General features: G+C 36.3%; 1 protein-coding gene across 4 annotated transcripts in view; it reads right to left on the minus strand.

Annotated features, from left to right (window-relative positions):
• NAA35 (N-alpha-acetyltransferase 35, NatC auxiliary subunit) overlaps positions 1 to 19769 on the minus strand; it is a 103887-nt gene that overhangs the window by 29908 nt on the left and 54210 nt on the right. For all 4 annotated transcript variants that reach the window (XM_046663920.1, XM_046663922.1, XM_046663923.1 and 1 more), the window contains exons 12-13: positions 8873 to 9051; positions 3014 to 3073 (exon numbers count right to left, since the gene is read on the minus strand). In XM_046663920.1, coding sequence (XP_046519876.1) covers positions 3014 to 3073; positions 8873 to 9051 — 239 coding nt within the window. The remainder of the gene's footprint in view (positions 1 to 3013; positions 3074 to 8872; positions 9052 to 19769) is intronic.

Raw genomic sequence — 19769 nt, forward strand, 5'->3', positions numbered from 1 at the left:
AGAAAATTATCAGGGGCTGGCCCCGTGGCCGAGTGGTTAAGTTCGCGTGCTCCGCTGCAGGCGGCCCAGTGTTTCGTTGGTTCAAATCCTGGGCGCGGACATGGCACTCCTCATCAAACCACGCTGAGGCAGCGTCCCACATGCCACAACTACAAGGACCCACAACGAAGAACATACAACTATGTACCGAGGGGCTTTGGGGCTTTGGGGAGAGAAAAAAAAAAAAAGGAAAAAAAATTTACCAATTTACCACTTTTTTATGGATTGTACTTTTGATGTCATACCTAAGAAGTCTCTGCCTTCTCGAAAGTCACCAAGATTTTCTCCTATCCTTTCTTCTAAAAGTTGTATAGTTTCATATTTTATATTTAGGTCGATAATGCATTCTGAGTCATATGCACTTCATTTGTCTCTCCAACCGTTCTTGCACCAGTTTTTGGGACAACTACCTTTTCTCCATTGATTTGCCTTTGTGCCTTGTCAAAAGTTAGTTGACCATATCAAATATTGATCAGTTAAGTGACCATATTAGTCAATTAATAAAGGACTATATAATCCAGTGCTATACAATAAAGGGCTAATTAAAGAAATAGGACTTTTCTGGACTTCCCCCTTAGTTCCACTGATCCATGTGTCCATTATTTTGCCAATGCTATACCTGTCTTGCAGTCAGACAGTGTGAGCACCCCAACTTTGTTCTTGTTTAAAAAAATTGCTTTGGCTGTTCTAATTCCTTTTCCTTTCCATACAAATTTTAGAATCAGCCTTGCTGACATCTACAAAAATTCCTACTACGATTTTGATTGAGATTGCTTTGAATCTGTAGATCTATCTTCGGGGGCCAAGTGACATCTTAAAAATATCAATTCTCTCAATCCTCAAACGAGGTAGATCTCTATTTATGTAGGTCTTCTTTGATTTCTGTCATCAGCACTTTGTAGTTTTTCAGCACACAGATCCTATAAACAAGTGTTAGATTTATAGATTTCATTTTTTGATGTTATTGTAAATAATATTGTTTTTAAAATTTTGATTTCCCACTGTTCACTGCAAATATATAGAAATACAATTGCTTTTTGACCTCATATCCTGCGATCTGGTTAAGCTCACCCATCAGGTCTAGGAACTTCTTTGTAGATTCGTTGGCACTCTACACAGAAAATCATGTTGTCTGTAAACAGACAATATTTCTTTCTTTCTCACCCATATGCCTTTTCTTCCTTTTTCCTGCCTTTTTCACTGGGTAAGATTTCTAGTATTGTGTTGGGTAAAAGTGGAGTGATGAGAGTGGAAATCCTTGCTTTCCTCCCAATCTGAGGAGGAAAGGATTTAATCTTCATCTTTAAGTATGATGCTAGCTGTAGGTTTTTGTACATGCTGTTTATCAGGTTAAGGAAGTTTTCTTCTATTCCTAGTTTTGCTGACAGATTTTTTTATTATCATGAATGGATGCTAAATTTTGTCAAATGCTTTTCCTGAATCTATTGAGACTTTAGATGGTATGATGAATTACAATGAGTGATTTTCAAATGTTGAATCAGCCTTCCATTTCTGGGACAAAACCCTGATGTATTATCTTTTTCCTAATAGATTCCTGGGTTTGATCTGAAAATACTTTAAGATTTTTGTACCTATGTTCATAAGGAATATTGGGCTATAATTTTGTACACTTGTAATGTCTATGTTTGGTTTTGATACTGAGCTAATGCTGGCCTCATACAATGAGTATTCTTGCTGCTTCTATTTTTTGAAACAGACCGTAGAACTGGCCTGGAGTTTTCTTTGTTGGAAGTTTTTAACTAAGAATTCAATTTCTTTAACAGACACAGGATTATTCAAGTTATCTATTCTTCTTGAGTGAGTTTCGGTAGGGTTTTTCAAGGAACTGGTCCATTTCGTCTCAAGTTTTTGATTTTATGGACACAGAGTTGTTTATAATATTCCGGTATAATCTTTTTAATGTGTGTAGGGTCTGTGGTGATATCCTTTCCTTCATTCCTGATATCATTCATCTGTATCTTCTCTTTTTCCCCATTCCGTCTGGTTAGAAGTTCATTAATTTTATTGCTATTTTCAAAGAACCAGCTTCTGGTTGCACTGATTTTCTCTACTGTTAGTCTGTTTCCTCTTTTACTGATTTCTGCTTTTATCTTTATTTCCTTCCTTTTGCTTGCTTTGAGTTTAATTTGCCTTTCTTTTTCTGGTTTTTTAAAGAAGACACTTAAATTACTAATTTCAGATCTTTTTTCATACAAACATTCAATGTTCATATGAATGCTTAATGAACATAAATTTCTCTCTAAGCACTGCTTTAATTGTATCCCACAGATTCTGATATATTTTCATTTTCATTCCAATTTAAGACTTCCTCTTTGATCCATGGGCTCTTCAGCTTGTGTTTATTTCCAAATATTTGGAGAATTTTCCGGATATCTTTCTGTTATTGATTATGTTTAATTCCGAAATAGTCGAGAGTATAATTTGTATGATTTCAATTCTTTTAAAATTATTACAGATTGTTTTATGGCCAGAATATGATCTTGATGAATGTCTAACATTCTAAGTAAATACTTCTATTAAAAAAATATAACACTAACTGTGGAATATCATTTGAAAGCATCTTCCTTTGAGCCAGCCCAGTGACACATCAGTTAAGTTCGTGCACTCTGCTTCGGCAGCCCAGGGTTTGCCAGTTCAAATCCCGGGCGCGGACCTATGCACTGCTTATCAAGCCATGCTGTGGCAGGCATCCCGCATATAAAGTAGAGGAAGATGGGCATGGATGTCAGCTCAGGGCCTATCTTCCTCAGCAAAAAGAGGAGGATTGGTGATGGATATTAGCTCAGGGCTAATCTTCCTCAAAAAAAAAAAATTAAAAATTAAAAAAATTTTTTTAAAAACCCAAACAAAAAAATAAAAGCATCAATCTTTTGTTCCATCAATCAATAAAACAAAGTCAAGACACATATAATTTGATATTTACAGAAGTATTCTGATACTAAGTGGAACTTACTTGTAAGAGAGATCTTGAAAGAACACAAGGTGATTGTTCACTAAATTCACAGAAAAAATCCTAATAGATACACAGAGAAAAAAGTAATGTCATTAATAGATTAAATAAAAGCTGAAAAGGTTTGCATATAGAGTGTAATTTTTGCTAGACCTTCTGGAAATGATACACTACAAGAGTTAAAATATGACAAATAGCTAAAGATCATTTCTACAAGAATTGTCTAATAGTATCAATGGGATAATAGATAATTTTAGAGCCTAATTTCTTTTTTAATGAACTGACCAATAATAGTATTGTGTAGATACCAACGTTAAATTTGTATGCCATAAAAATAATATATCATTAATAATTTATAATTAATGAAAGAGCTTTACTTCCTACTTCACAGAAATAAATATCAAATAACTAGGCCAATTACATTCATATTACTAACTGTTCCTGACTCTAGGCAAAAATCAAAAGAAATACTTAGAAAACTACATATGGGTTTACACACAGATAGAACAAAAGAAAATACACAGAAATGTTAACATCTATAGATTATAGGATATTTATTTATCATCTTCATATTTTTCTGCATTTTCCAAATTTTACAGCTAAGTAAAAATGTATGTATTTTAACACTTGGATTTGGGTTTGTAGAGTAAGGACAGCTATCTGGGCATGAGAACATCTTTGCCATCGCTATAGGCTGGCGATCAGAGAATAAAAGACATAAAACCTATAAGCTTCCTCTCCTGGAAACAGACAGTTGTTGCCCAGATGACTATCACTGTGAAAAATAATCCTAGACAATTACAGGCAGCACTTTTCCCCACTAAGCCCTCTATTGTAGCCTAAAGATCCCCCTTAGCACCGTGTTCATCAAAGACTTCGAGCTGGTCTTCAAGATGAACCTATCTGCCAACAAACTCCGTTCAAGAAAAGCAGTATCACTGCTGGGCTTGGAAAGCTACTGCTCTTTTCATCATGTAACATCCCTAAAATGAGAGGGGGGAAGTGGCAGAGGGGAAGATGAATGGAAGGTAACTGGGAGTAAAATGAAGTGGTGGGGACATGAGGGGGGATGAGAAGGGGGAATGGGGGAGGAAAGATTTTTTCAAGGGCTATTAAAATATGCTCACATAAGTCTCACTTATTTTTTAAAAAGGTTTTCTTTATCTCCTTGAGGTGTTATCCCTTCTGGTCGTCATCTCATGACTCCTGACTTTTCTTCATCATTTTGAATAGCCATGCACCATGTTTTAAATTCTCTCCTCTTCTAGGAGACAAACCTTGTACTTTTCAGGTACATTTACTATCTTTACAATCACTCATTCTAGCTCCTTTATTGGCTCTTTTTCATCTCAAACTTTAAGTATGGATAGGCCTTTTCTGCTTTTCTTTCTATACCTACTCCCCAGACTTGTGACTCAATTTAAATGTGTGTCCTGTCAAAACCTACCAAGTTTCTCTAGTCAATTCACTATCTTGTTTCACAATTAACTTTTACATCTTGCACACTCTCCTCAAAGTGAATATTCTCCACCAGAAAGATGTCTTCCCTTTCCACATTACAAAGAAAATAAAAGTCATCTTTCTAACAGGAAATGCCTCAACTTCAGCCTCCAAACCTCTAACTGTACCCACATCTGTACCAGACCCTTTCCTTGTTTACTTTAACAGTGGAAGTCCTCCACATGTACTAAAGACTCCATTCCTCTGGCTTTCTCTGGAACATTACACATTGTCAATTATCCATCCTTAGCTCTCCTATATATTAAAGTTATCCCTCTCTACTAGATTGTTCCCATTTAAACAGTCAAGTTTTTCCCATCTTTAAAAAGAAAAGAAGAAAAGACTGCCACATGATGCCACATTTCCCTCTCAACTCCTGCCCTCTCAGCCAAACTTTTTAAAGAGTTGGCTGGCACCAATGTCTCTACTTACTCAACTCCCACTGTCTTCAAACACACACTAGCTTGGCTCTTTGCTCTAATCACCACTGGCCCCTGTCACTAAATCCAACAGACATTTGTTTTGGACCTTATTCACCTCTTTCATTTGACCTTTCAGCAGTATCTGACATGACTTTCATCTTGAAAAACCTTTTAAATTGACTCCTGAGTTTCCTCCTCTTTGGTCACCTCTCAGTGTGTTCTGTAGACTCAAAGCTTAATTCCAGACTATCTTCTTTTCTTAATCTATATACTTTTTCCCCTCATAATTTTATCCATATTCATGCTTCAATTACCATCTGTACTGAAATAATTCCAAAATTATAACTCTAGCACAGACCTCCAAACGCTATCCACACAGCCAATTCCTGTTCAATCTCTCTAAATATTTCAAAGACATCTCAAACTCTACTTCATTAAGACCCTCATTTGACTCCAAACATCCCCTTTGAGAATTTCCCCATTTCAATGAATAGCACCAAATTTGCACCTAGATTTGCAGGTCAGAAAACTGGAGACCCTCCTGAGAGCTCTCTTATGCCCCATATTTAATTTATTCCCAATATTCAATCATTATTAGCTCACACATAGCTCTAACTCTGACTACCCACCTCATTATCTCCCTGTCATCCTTCTAGTCCAAGTTACCATCCTCTCTCCCTTGGGCTATAATAATGATTTCTTAATTTGTCTCCCTGTGTTTACTCTGTTCCCTTCAAATCTTTTCTCTACAACGCAGCCACATCTTAGTGAATTCTTAATCCAATTAAGTCATTGCTTCACTCATACTAATCTTGCATAAAACTCTAATGGTTTTCCTTTGCTCTATGATAAAGACCAAAATCCTTAATGTGACTTAAATGATCCTGCTGAACTGCCTACCTCTCTAGCCTTACCAAATCCCCCATCCCCATCACTACATGCTCTACTCTACTACTTTTCTTTTAGTTTCTCAAATGTATCATGTTCTTTCCCATCACCCAGAGGAGCATTCAGCTTCCTTCACCTGGAATTGCCCTCTACTGTCCCAATGAATGTCTACCTAACCTTCAGATCTTAGCTTTACCTTCATTTCCTTAAGGAAGATTTCCTTGATCATCTAAGTCAATTCCTTCATTGTAACTTATATGTTTTACTTCCTTTCCTTCCTATCACTTACTTCAGTTTGTAATTCTATAACCATGTTTATGATTATCTGATCAATTTTGATCTCAAACAAGACTGTACACCCCATGAAAATATGGATGACACACTTTCGCTCATCATTGTATAACAGTTATTCCAATCTTTTTTAAAACTAAATTTGGCTATCTCTGACGATCTTTTCTGTGTGCAACAAGGTATACGTGGATATTTTAAACATAATTTGACAATAATAAACATTTCTCCATGCCAATGTTTTTCTATAACATGCTCATTAATGGCTGTAAGACATATTCTAAACATACCATAGAATGGATGTCACCACTGGGTATTTAAACAGTTTCTAGTTTTTTAAGAATGACAAAGGATGATGCAAGGACCACCTTTTTAGTGCATCTTCGCACATCTCAGATTATTTTCTTAAACTAAATCTTTAGAAGAGAAGTTGCCAGGTCAAAGTATACACGATTTTAAGACTTTTGAGAGAGAGAGCCACTGGAGTACAGGAGAACAACTCTTTCCTTTTACCAACATTAAATATTACTATACTTTTCAATCTAGTTATTATAAGTTGCATTTCTTTACTTACTAAGTAAGGTTAAGTCTTTTTCATGTTTACTTCTTTTAAATGTGTTGTGCTCATGTCTTTTCCCAGTTTTTCATTGGGATGCTTATGTTTATCTGATTGATATGTAAGCAATCACTAAAATCTGGCACTTTATCCTAATAGTAACAGGGTCCCTAAGCAGATCCACCAGACTATTTGGCCTCTTATCCTCCCTAATTTTAATCTTTTCCTCTACTCTTGGCCTCTGCCACACTACTCAACTATTACCACCTATTCCTCTGTCCCAAGTTTTTCAGCGATCGCGGGACTCTTCTCCTACTTTCCCCTCTTCATGTCTAGTGCCAGCAGTCCAGGCCTGGCACCCCCAGATCCCCTCTATTATGGTGTGTCAGTATGCATTTATTCTCCTGACAAGGCAATCCATAATCTTCTGCCAGAATATCAAATTCCAACTGTTGCATTATACTTTCTTATTTCAATTTACAATGATCTCCTCCTTTTCTAAAATCCTATCATTAATCTGGTGAACACAAATACATTTCAATGTAACAATTAAACATTAGAAAAGTAGATGTAGCAGAAGAGTAAGAAAATAGTCAAAATCCAGACATGCCACTAACCAATCACGTAATCTAGTTACAAGCCCTCTAAAACTTATTTTGTTTAGCTGTCCAATAAACTGCAAAATGAACTGGCTTATGTCTATCATTTTTTCTACCTTTATGATTCCATGATTCCTATGACAAAATAAGGACAAACTACAGGAAAGAGAACACAAAAGGAGGTAATAAACGCATAATCAGTGAAAGTTTCACGAAGGAATGAAGACTTAGGTTGGGCTTTAACAACAAAGAATTAATGGAAAGGAAAATAAAGTTAGTACAAGAAAGAGCATAAAAAAACCCTACACATCTTTGTTGACCATCAACTATATCCCCAAGGTTACTGTTAAATTCTAGGACTATAAACTACATAATTTGTTATCTCCAAGAACACAGGTAAAGCAGCAATTTGAAACCAGCAAGGAAGATTTCACAGAGGAAATGACTTGAGGCTAGGAATTATGTACCTCGGCATGCAGGGAGAACAACACTCAAATGCATACCTACGCATAATCATGCAAAATAAATTAGTGTACATATGTCTGAATAACAACCGTATTACTTTGTATATTTTCTAACTTCCTACTAACCTTATATATGTCACTATAATCTCATCAACTAACAAAACTCTATGTCCGAATGTTTTAATATTCCCAAGATAAACCTTGTTTTTCTATATTTTAACCCATAAAAAATATTAATCCAAAATATGCCATCTTAAAAATGTACAAACTCTTTTACCCAGCTACTTCATTGTTTAGGAATTTATCTTAAGGGGAAGAAAGTACATGATACTAAGATTTACGTACAAATATGTTCATCTTAGTACTATTTCTAAGAGTAAAACACTGAAAATTACCTAAATGTAACTCAATGTGAATAGACTGAAAAAACTGTGGTATATGTGCATAATAAAATACCACGTAAATAATGTAGAAATATGTGTACAGTCATGTGCTGCATAACAACGTTTCAGTCAATAATGGACTGCATATACGACAGTAGTCCCCTAAGATCAGCACCATATATAGCCTAGGTATGTAGTAGACTATACCATCTAGGTTGTGTAAGTACACATGATGTTCGCACAAAGATGAAATCCCCTAAGAAGACATTTCTCAGAATGTATCCCCATTGTTAAGTGACACATGCCTATATCTGTTGACGTGAAAGGAAGATGTTCACGATATAGAGATTAATAGTTAAAAAAAGGTTACCAAACACCATGATCCAAGTTTTGTATGAAAAAATATTTATACGCATGCACATACATGTGTTTATACACACACAACACACTCACACACATACATACACATTTATATAAAAGATTTTGAAGACAGAATCCAAGGTTCAAATTCCCCTTTGTAAAACTTGGGTGAATTATCTAATCTCTTTAAACTTTAGTTTCTTCATCTCTAAAATGGATAGTATAAAATCCTTATGAGGATTAAACAGGAAAAAATATACATATACACTACTTAGTCCTCCAGCTATCACAGAAATAGGTAAGCCAGTATTATTTACCCTTGGGACAGTCAGTGTCTAAAAAGGGATAACATATTTTGTGGTTAAATCAAAGTTACATTCCATAATAGACATTTCTACTTACCAGAATACAATGTAAATTTGTTAAATTGACCACCTCACAGACAGTTTTTATTCTATCTATTAATCTTGCAAAATAGTTGACCATTTCTTCCCTTTTAATTATTTTTGCATATCGAGGGAAGGTGGGTGGAAGTAGTCTCTGGTTAACAAGGGGCTCAAACCCCATCATAATTGGATGATCTAAAAAGAAAAAAATAGGATTTTCAATGTTTCTCTGAATTTTAAACCTCAAATACCACTAAATACAAAAATAAAAAGGCCAGTTTCAAAAGCATCTCCAAACACAATTCTAATTACAATGTTCTCTAAATTTATTTTACAATTTACAATTAATATATCCATATATACACATTTTTTAAAAAGAGATAAGCAGATTTAATAACCTAAAATTGTACTAAAATTGCATTAACTATGAGATTGTGAAGAAAGGTTAGAAAGGGAACACAAATGTAGGCTTGTCTTCCCTTCAATTATTGAACTGTAGAACTAATTTACACTTAGCTACATAATAATGCAAAAACATCAAGAGAACCATCCCCATCCCCTCACCCCCACTATGAGTGTGGAATGCATTTGGAACTGAGATGTAATAAGAGAAATTCACAATGAAAATAACATTACAAGAGACACAAGGGTGAGTACTTCCTTCCCATTCTCTGTCCCTTGGTGATCTCACTTTTCACACTAGTGCAAAGTTCCAAACTAAGTCTTTCTCAACTTAAAATCTAAAACGAGGAAGTATATCCCTAAAATGAGAAGTGATTAAGAATTCTGGATTCAAAGTTCTCTACCTGGAGTCAAACAGGCTAGAAACCAAGAATAAATAAAAATAATTTCAGATGCCAATGAAAGAGAAAATTAAAGCTGAGCAGACATCATTGTTAACAATTAAAAACAAGACTGATACTTAACCAAGTTATAACAATGCTCCTGAGAACATATTCTATAATTGTCCCAAAGAATCATGCAAATAAAGATGTTCCCCAGGGTTCTTGGCCCTCTTCCTCTTCTCCATATTGAAGTTCTCCCAGTTCAAAGTTACTTATTTTTATATAAACCTCAATACAGATGATGGTTTCCAGACTAAAATCCTTAGCCCACAATCCTTCTTCTGAGTTCCAAATCTATGATTTCTAACTACATAATGGACATTTCCACCTTGGTGTTCCACATCATCTCAAAAAGCACACCTCCCAAAACCACCTTTATCTTTCCCCAAACATTGCTCCTCCTCTTATGTTTCCTTTCTCAGTAAAATGACCCACTGTCCTTACAATTGCTTAAGCCAGAAATTCCCTTGTCTCTTCTCACTTCCTCACCTGCTTTGATCAGTCCGGAAGTCTCAAGCACTCCACTTCCTAATTCGGCTGAATGTGCTCCTCTTCATCCTCACTGCACTGTAAAGCCTGCCCAGCTTCCCTGCACTGGCTGCTGCCCTCACGAAATTAGTCCTAAATACCGCCACTTGAATGGTTTTATCTCTACTACAACATGATCTCGCTCCCTAACCCCAAAATTTTGTTGACTATTATATCCAGTACAAATTCTCTGAGAGCACTGGAAGGTGCTTTACAATTTCCTGCCACTCCTATAGAAAAAAATTTTGTACTCCAATGGAAAACTATGCATTGTCAGATTGATTCTATAGGAGCTATTTTACAAATCTAGAAATTGTAGATAACTAACAGATATGCAAATTATGTCCTGTCTGGTAGAGATTCAACTGATTCCCCCTAACTCTACAGAAAAAAGTTTTGCCTCCACTTATAATTTATCTTAACATTCCATTACTCCATATAAATTTGTGCATTTTAAAACTTTTCATGTCTGGCCATTTCACTGAACGAGTTTAACAAAACCCTTAGCACATATTATATCTGTATAGGAGTCATTGTCGTACCTTTTTCTGAAAATCATCTTTTAATGCTCTCTATTCCCTAAGCACCATAAGCTATACAGTGACTTGCAAATATCACATCCTTTTATGCCTCTTTACTTATTCACAAACACTTCTCTACCTATAAAACCTACCCCACCTCACCACCCCTCGCCTTGTTCTTAGCCTGGGAGACTTGATAAGCTTCATTCCCTCTCATCCTCAGTCTTCCCCTAATACTTTGTATATACACTACTACACTGTCTGTGTGGGACTGCAGCATCTGTCCTGCTCTCTGAGTTCTTTTGAAGGCATGAACTGGTTTGTGTGCCAAATACCTAAATGCCTGGCACATAACAGGCACTGGTAACATGTTTGCTGAATGACAACATATGCACGTTCAAAATAAAATGAAAGACTTCTACCACTATAATAAAATAGTTTTAATTTCTGATTTATAACACTTCATTTAGAACTAAGGTAAAGTAGTAACAACAATGCTCTAAGAAACTTACCATACCAACATGAATACACTTTGGGCTTTAATAACAAATGCACAGAATCCAGATACTTAAATAGTACATTACCCTTACTTTCCCTCAAAGCATTTTAATATTCATCTAAAATTAATATCCAGGAATATTCTTTTATTATTAATACACACACTTTTAGGCTTTAAACCTCAAGAAGAAGATAAACAGAAGATAGCCACTCATGAAAATCTGTATACCATGGAAGGAAGTAAATATTAATGGGAAATAAATAACAAATACAGTATATCTGTATCACATTCATTTTTATACAACCTAAAATTACAATATAAAACAGCATTAACTTCTGAAAGTAATTCAGCTGTCCTGCACCCTACAAGGTGCTTAGCAGCATCCCTGACCTCTACCCACTAGATGCCAGTAGCACCCCCCAATTGTGAAAAAGAAAGATGGATCCAGACATTGCCAAATGTCCCTGGGAGGCCCCAGTTGGGAAACATTGGTCTAGACAAATACAATAAGCAACTATAATTCAGTGTGGATAATCTCAGAAAATAATGAGAATCTAATCAATGGAAAAATGAGAGGAAGGACTTCCTGGAAGAAGTGAAGTCCAAGGAAACATCTAAATGATGAGAAGTTAATCAAAGGACAGAACACTAGTCAGAACAAAGTATTCCAAGCACATCAAAGGCCCAGAGGACAGAGAATATGGCTCCTTTTCTTTTTTCCTTAGGGAGTTCTAATTTTCCAAGTCACATCTTCTCCAAACTCCAAAAGTAAAAATAGATGCATATAAATAATGTGGGGACAAAGTCCCTATGCAAAAAGTTAGAAGTTATCTGTATGCTCCTCTCCATTCTCTGCAAACATTTAAATTTTCCCCTGACATTTTTCTGAATATAGTCCTTGTCAATGGTTAATGGTTAAAGTGGTTCCTAGGAGCTATTTTTAAGTCTCAGCTGTTGTTGAATCTCACGCAAGACTTTGCCAACATCCTATACAAGACAAAATAACTTGCCTGACTAGAAATGAGCCTAAGAACTGAGCTATAATAAGGGATCAAAGCAGTCATTCAGGACACAGAATAGAGTTGAGCAGGAGAGGGACTAAAAGCCAGGCAGGGATTTGTTTTTGGTTTCATGGCAACATGAACTATGAAATGTTAAAAGAAGCTTTACCAAACCCAAACCCCTCCCAGAATAAACTGTTCTAACATCTTCCTACTATACTTCATATATATCTCTACCACACAATTTATCTCATCTTATATTAAAATAATCTGAATAGTTCTTACTAAATGAGCTTAGAAAAGAACGTAATTCATGTCACTTTCTACCCAGCATGTGCTTTGTTCAATAAATTTTTCCTGAATTGAATTGGGTACAGATCAGACAAGATAACTTCTGAACTATCTTCTGATTTTATAAGTCTGTATATATAGAAAAATTTTCTTGGTTTTCCAGTTAAAATACTTCATATATAAAATGATTATTAGTACAAGAATGCCAAATAAGATGATTTTGCCTTCACACTAACACTCTTTTAAAAATAAAACATAGTTACTATTTTCAAAACATTATGGCACACTGATTTAGAGTGTTTTAGTTACTAAAATTCTTGTTAGATAACTGGTCTACATTATTAATAGCAGAAAAGTATTACAAACAGCACAAAGTCCTTGGATAAAAGATTTATAATAACAACACGCTTTGATTTAATTTAGCAAAGTAAGTTATTCTAAAATTGATTAGATGCCAAAATTAGAGAACTGGAAATGTTTTAGTCGAGAGAGAGACACTGTGACATAGCCAGACACAAAAGGACAAACACTGTATGATCTCACTTATATAAGGAACTGAGAATAGTCAAATTCATAGTGGTTACCAGGGGCTGGAGGGAGGGGGAGTTACTCTTTAATGAATACAGGGTTCTAGTTTGGGAAGATGAAAAGTTGTGTAGATGGAAAGTGGTGATAGCGGCACAACACTGTGAATGTACTTGATGCTCGTGAACTGTACACTTAAAAATGGGTAAAATGGCAAACTGTATGTTATGTATATTTCACCACACACACAAAAAAGTTACAAAAAGGCATTAAACCACATCTGATAAACTCAAAAGGCATGACCTCAATGAAGAACATTCTATCCTAATCACTGGTCTGAATAACTTATGGTGTAATATTATAGGCATATCTACATATTTTGAAGTTTTTTTGGTGAATAATTTTGAAGAGGTATACATGCAAATGATAAAAGTCTCAAATAAAACAAAAGGTTATACAATGAAAGGAAGTTTCCTGCCCACCTGTGACCCCCAGGTTACCCTAAGGTTAATCTCTTGAGAAGCAACCACTCCAAGTTTTCTTCCATGTGTGCATATTTACATATATCCTTTTTTTCACTTTATTGAAGTATATAATTTAGATACAATACAAAGCAAATAGTAAGTGCAGTCAATACTGAATCACTCTCAAATATGGTGAGTGTTATGACTACAAAGACATGCTGTCTTCAATATTCACAATAATACAAAAATCAGAATTAGGAAACTAATACTGACCGATTAGTATCATCTGATTCTCAGAAGTCATTCAAGTTTCACAAACTGTTCCAATAATGTTCTTCATATTCACGTCAGAATCATGAATTGCGTTTAATGTCATTGTCTCTTGGTGTCCTTCAATCTGGAGCAAAACTTCAGTCTTTCCCTGGCCTCCGTGACTTTGACAACTTTGAACACTAACACGCCAGTAATTCTGTATACTGCTCTTCAATGTGTATTTGTCTTACTTCTTCATGATCAGATTCCGACTATGTATCTTTGGACCGTGACACAGTGCTATGTTCTAGTCTTCTCACTGCACCCTATCAGCAAAGTAGTGAGTTGACTTACTACTGATAATGTTAACTTTGATCACTTGATTAAGCTGGCATCTGACAGGCTTCTTCACTATAGTTACTACTTTTCCCTTTGTAGTTAATAAACATTTGGGAGACAAGGGAAGGATACCTAAATAAACATCATCAAACTCAATTTACCCATCCATTTACTTATATCAGTATGGAATCATGGCTTCCTCTTTTATTCAATAGGTTATAATCTATTAAAAATATTTACTTTGATGCTCAAGTTGTCCTCAACCTGGCCTGTGTGAATGCCCCTTCCTGCTGTTTTCTGTATACAACTGACATGTTTTCATCATTCTTTGAACATTTACTTCTGGCAATAATACGATGCTCTAGGCCCATCTTATTCTTTCCCGCCTTAGGCCTGGAATCACCCAATTCTCTACAATACGCCAGTTCCTTTCATTTTTATATTTTTTTCCACATTCACTGAAGTATAATTGACGATAAAATTCTAAGATATTTAAAGTGTACAACATGATGATTTAATATATGTATACTGTGACAGGATTCCACCTAGTGAAGTAGTTAACATATCTATCACCTTATATATTTACCTTTTATTTCCCCCTGTTGGTGAGAACATTTAAGTTCCATTCTAACAGTAAATTTCAGTTATACAATTCAGTGTTATCAACTATAGCTACCATGTTATATATCGGATCCTCAGATCTCATTCATCTTACTACTGAAAGTTTGCACCCTTTTGCCAACCTCTCCCTATTTCCCATAGTCCCCAGCAACCACTTTTCGACTCTGTTTTTATGAGTTCAACTTTTTTTAAAATGCCATATATAAGTGATACTATGCAGTATTTCTCTTTCTCTGTTTAGCTTATTTCACTCAGCATAATGCCCTCCAGGTTCATACATGCTGTCACAAATTACAGGACTTCCTTCTTTTTTAAAGGCTGAATAATATTCCATCGTATATACATACAGACCATTTACTTCATTCATCTGTTGATGGACACTTAGGTTGTTTCATACCTTGACTATTGTGAATAATGCTGGGAAAAGCAGGTAAATGGAACCAAAAGAAAGCATGGGTAGCTACACTTATATCAGACAAAATAGACTTTCAGCCAAAGACGTATAAAAAAGTCATTATATATGATAAAGGGGTCAATTCCTCAAGAGGATATAACAATTGTAAATACTATGCACCCAACATAGGAGCATCTAAATATATATAGCAGTTATTAACAGATCTGAAGACAGTAATATGATAACAGCAGAAGACTTCAATATCCAACTTTCCACAATAGATCATCCAGACAGAAAATCAGTAAGAAAACATTTGAATTAAACTATTTGTTAGACTAGGTGGACCTAATAGACATACACAAAGTATTCCATCCAACAGCAGCAGAATACATATTCTTCTCAAGCAGACAGATATATGATAGGAGCAAAACAAATCATAGCAAATTTAAGAAGACTGAAATCATACCAACTATCTTTTCTGACCACAAGGGTATGAAACTAGAAATCAACAAGAGGAAAGCTGGAAAATCTACAAATATGTGAAAACTAAGTAACACATAACACACCTCTGAACAACCAGTGGTTCAAAGAAAAAAAGCAAAAAAATCTTGAAACAAATGAAAATGGAAACACACCATGCCAAAACCTATGGGATGCTGCAAAAGCAGTTCTGAGAAGGAAGTTTATAGTGATACATGCATAAATTATGAAATTAGAAAGATCTCAAACAACCTAACTTTACACCTCAAGGAACTAGAAGAAGAAAAACAAATCAAGCCTAAATTAGCAGAATGGAAATAATAAAAACCAGAGTGGAAATAAATGAAATAGAGACCAGAAAAACAACAGAAAAGAACAAAACTAAAAGCTAGTTTTTTTGAAAAGACTAATTATTGATAGGTATGGATTACCACTGCTATGCTACTAAATGTTTTCTGCTTGTTTTGTTAACTCCTTTGTTCCTTTATTCCTTCTCTTGCTCTTTTCCTTTGTTATTTGATGATTTTCTGTAGTGCTATGCTTTGATGCCTTTCTTTTTATCTTTTGTATTACCTACTAATAGGCTTTTGCTTTGTGGTTAAGATGAAATTTGCATAAGACATCTTATAACAGTCTATTTTGAGCTGATAATCACTTAACTTCAAATGCATACCAAAGCTCCCCCTCATCTACATTTATGTTTTTGATGTCACAATTTGCATCTTTTCTCATTGTAAATCCATTAACAAATTATTGTAGTTATAGTTATTTTTAATATTTTTTCAACCTTCATACTAGAGTTATAAGTGATTTACCCACCACCATTGAACATCAGAGTACTGTGAATTAACCACATATTTACCTTTACCAGTGAGATTTATACTTTTGTATGTTTTCCTGTTACTAATTAGCATCTTTTGGTTGCAGTTTGAAGAACTCCCTTTAACATTTCTCCTGAGGTCAGTCTGGTGGTGACGAATTCCTCCAGCTTTTTTGTGTGGAAACTCTTTCTCTCCTTCAATTCTGAAGGAGAACTTTGCCTGGTAGAGTATTCCTGGCTGGCATTTCTTTTCCTTGCAGCACTTCAAATGTATGATCCCTCTCCCTCCTGGCCTGTAAGGTTTCTGCTGAAAAAACCTGCTGATAGTCTCAGGGGGATTCTTTTACACGTAACAAGTTATTTTTCTTTTACTGCTTTTAAGATCCTCTCCTCGTCTTTAACTTTTTCCAATTTAATTGTAATGTGTCCTGGTGTGGGTCTCTGTGGGTTCACCTTTGCAACTCTCTTGTCTTCCTGGATCTGGAGGTCCGATTCTTTCACCAGAATAAGGAAATTTTCAGCCATTGTTTCTTTGCATATGCGTTCTGTCCCTGTATCTCTCACTTATTTTGGGACCCCTATAATGCATAATGCATATGTGCTTGATGGTGTCCCATAAATCCCACATGCTATCTTCATTCTTTTTCACTTTTTTTCTTTTTGACCCTCTGACTGGCTTAATTCCACTGTCCTGTCTTCGAGTTTGCTGATCTTTTCTTCCACTTGATCTAGTTTGCTGTTGAACCCCTATATTGAATTTTTCAGTACAGTTACTGTATGTATTCTTCAGCTCTGTAAATTCTGTTTGGTACTTTTTTATATTTTCTACCTCCTTATTGAAATTTTACTTGGTTCATACATTGCTTCCTGACCCCAGTGAATATTTTTATGACCATTATTTTGAACTCTCAATCAGGTAAATCATTTATCTCCATTTCACTAAGATCTGTGTCTGGATATTTATCCTGTTATTTCGTTTGGAATGTATTTCTCCATTTCTTCATTTTCCTTGGCTGTTGGTTTCTGCACTGTAGATAAAACAGCCATGTCTCCCAGTCTTGACAGAATGGTCTGGTGTAGCAGATGAACCTCATCAATCAGCCCAGCCCAAGCTCCTAGTTGTCTCTCAAAGTTTTGTGATTACCCAAGCCGGCTTCTCTGTTCTTAGCAGCTTCTAGTGGTTGAGGTTATGCCAAGACCCATGAGTGTCCCAAGAGGAGGACTGCACCCAGCTCCTAGATGCAGGCTGATTAGAAGGTGGAGCCTCAGGAAGCAGTTTGAGGAAGTATGTGGTTAAGCCCGTTCCAGGGAGAAACTGTGAGATGGGTGTTTTGCCTAACCCCTCTCTGCTGGGCCTGGGTATTGAGCCATGGGGGAAGGGTGCTCCCACACCCATTAACAACTGTTTCTTTGATACAGTTCTGTGGTACTTGTGAATGCATGACTCACTGGCTATGAGAGCTAAGTGATTCAGGGGCTCATCCCTCAAGCAGCAGCCACAAAAGTTCAGGTGACAGCCATTCGCAGCAACGTGGATGGACCTCGAGGGTATTATGTTAAGCGAAATAAGCCGGTCAGAGAAAGACGAACTCTATATGACTCCACTCATAGGTGGAAGTTAATATATTGACAAGGAGATCTGATCGGTGGTTACCAGGGAAAAGGGGGGGTGGGGGGAGGGCACAAAGGGGGAAGTGGTGTACCCACAACATGACTAACAATAATGTACAACTGAAATCTCACAAGGTTGTAATCTATCATAACATTAATTAAAAAAAAAAAGTTCAGGTGCCAGATGTGTATACAAATTCTTTCCCAGAAGATACAGGAAAGTGGGTTTTAGTATTGGGAGTGTGCTGGAGAGAGAAGATGGGAGAGGTGTCCTGCTGGCTTCCCCAGTCTCTGAAGACGTCAGCGAGCCCCTAGGTCCCTGTTAAACTGGAGGTCTGGCAGTCAGGAAGCAGTTTTTAAAGTATGCAGATAAACCTATTTCAGGGAACAACTGGGAGAAAGGCAATTTTGCCTGCTCCCTCTGTGCTGAGCCTTCAGGCAGCAGGTTTTAAAGCATACATATGAACTTCTTTTAGGGATAGAGTGAGAGATAGAGATGGGCGATTTTGCCTGCTTCCTTTGCACTAAACCCTGTGAGAACAGCCATGGCAAGCACTTGCGTGCCAATTAAGAATTCCTTCTTTGTTTGCTCAGTCTTGTGGGTCTCTTGGACACAAGCCCTATTGGCTTTCAGAGCTAGGTGTTCTGGGAGCCCATCCCTCCAGAAGGGGTCTTAAAAGTGGAGGAGCTAGACGTAGGGAACAAACACTTCGCTCCCCAGGTAGAAGCTGGGAGTCAGGGGTTCTCTCTTGGTTGTATGGTGCTGTGTCAGGACTGGGGTTTATGGCAAGAGTGTGTCTCAGCCTTTCCTCTCCATTTTCACGTGGGTATTTTCTCATTTGTCCGACAGACAGGAGTTGATCATCAGCTAGTTTCTGGATTTCTTTTAGAGGGAGTGCTCTGTATGTAGGTCCATATTCAGCATGTCCATGGGAGAAAGAGAGCTCAGGAGCCTCCTATGTCAGCATCTCGGTCAACTCCTACCCTCAGTTACTTTTAGTGGACAATGGCCTTTAGGAAGCAAGATGTGGATGTTAGGTGTGCTCACTGCTACTGGGATATCACTGTTCCTAGGTTCTCTAGATGACAGAGCTAGAAAATATATATATGTACGTATATGGACATACATATTTACATCTACATTTATATCTCTATCAATCTATATTAGAAACTATGAATTTATACCTATAATTTCAATCTAAAACTAGGAGTTCAATTTAGTTTTCTCCTTTGCTAGAAATTAGTTTAACTCAGCTCCCCAACTGTAAGAAATGTGGCATACCATAATTCTTATTACATTTATATATATGATCAATTCTCCTATATGTAATCAATCTTTGTATTACTTTCTATAGCTGCTGTACCAAATTCCCACGAATTGGGTGTCTGAAAACATTTATTCTCTCACAATTCTGGAGGCCAGAAGTTCAACATCAGTTTCAAAGGGCTGAAATCAAGGTGTTAGCAGGGCAGCACTCCATTCAAAGGCTCTAAGGGAAATCTGCTCCTTGCCTCTTTCAGCTTCTTGTGCTGCTGGAATTTCTTGGCTTATAGCTACATCATGCCAATCTCGACCTCTGTCTTCACATGACTTTCTCCTTTTCTGCATGTATATCTAATCTCTCTCTGCCTCTCTTTTAAGGACACTGAGGATGGTATTTAGAATCCAACCAGATAATGCAAGATTATCTCCTCATTGAAAGATCCTTACTTAATCACATG

The sequence above is a fragment of the Equus quagga genome, chromosome 6, assembly GCF_021613505.1.
Source record: "Equus quagga isolate Etosha38 chromosome 6, UCLA_HA_Equagga_1.0, whole genome shotgun sequence".
Lineage (NCBI taxonomy): Eukaryota > Metazoa > Chordata > Mammalia > Perissodactyla > Equidae > Equus > Equus quagga.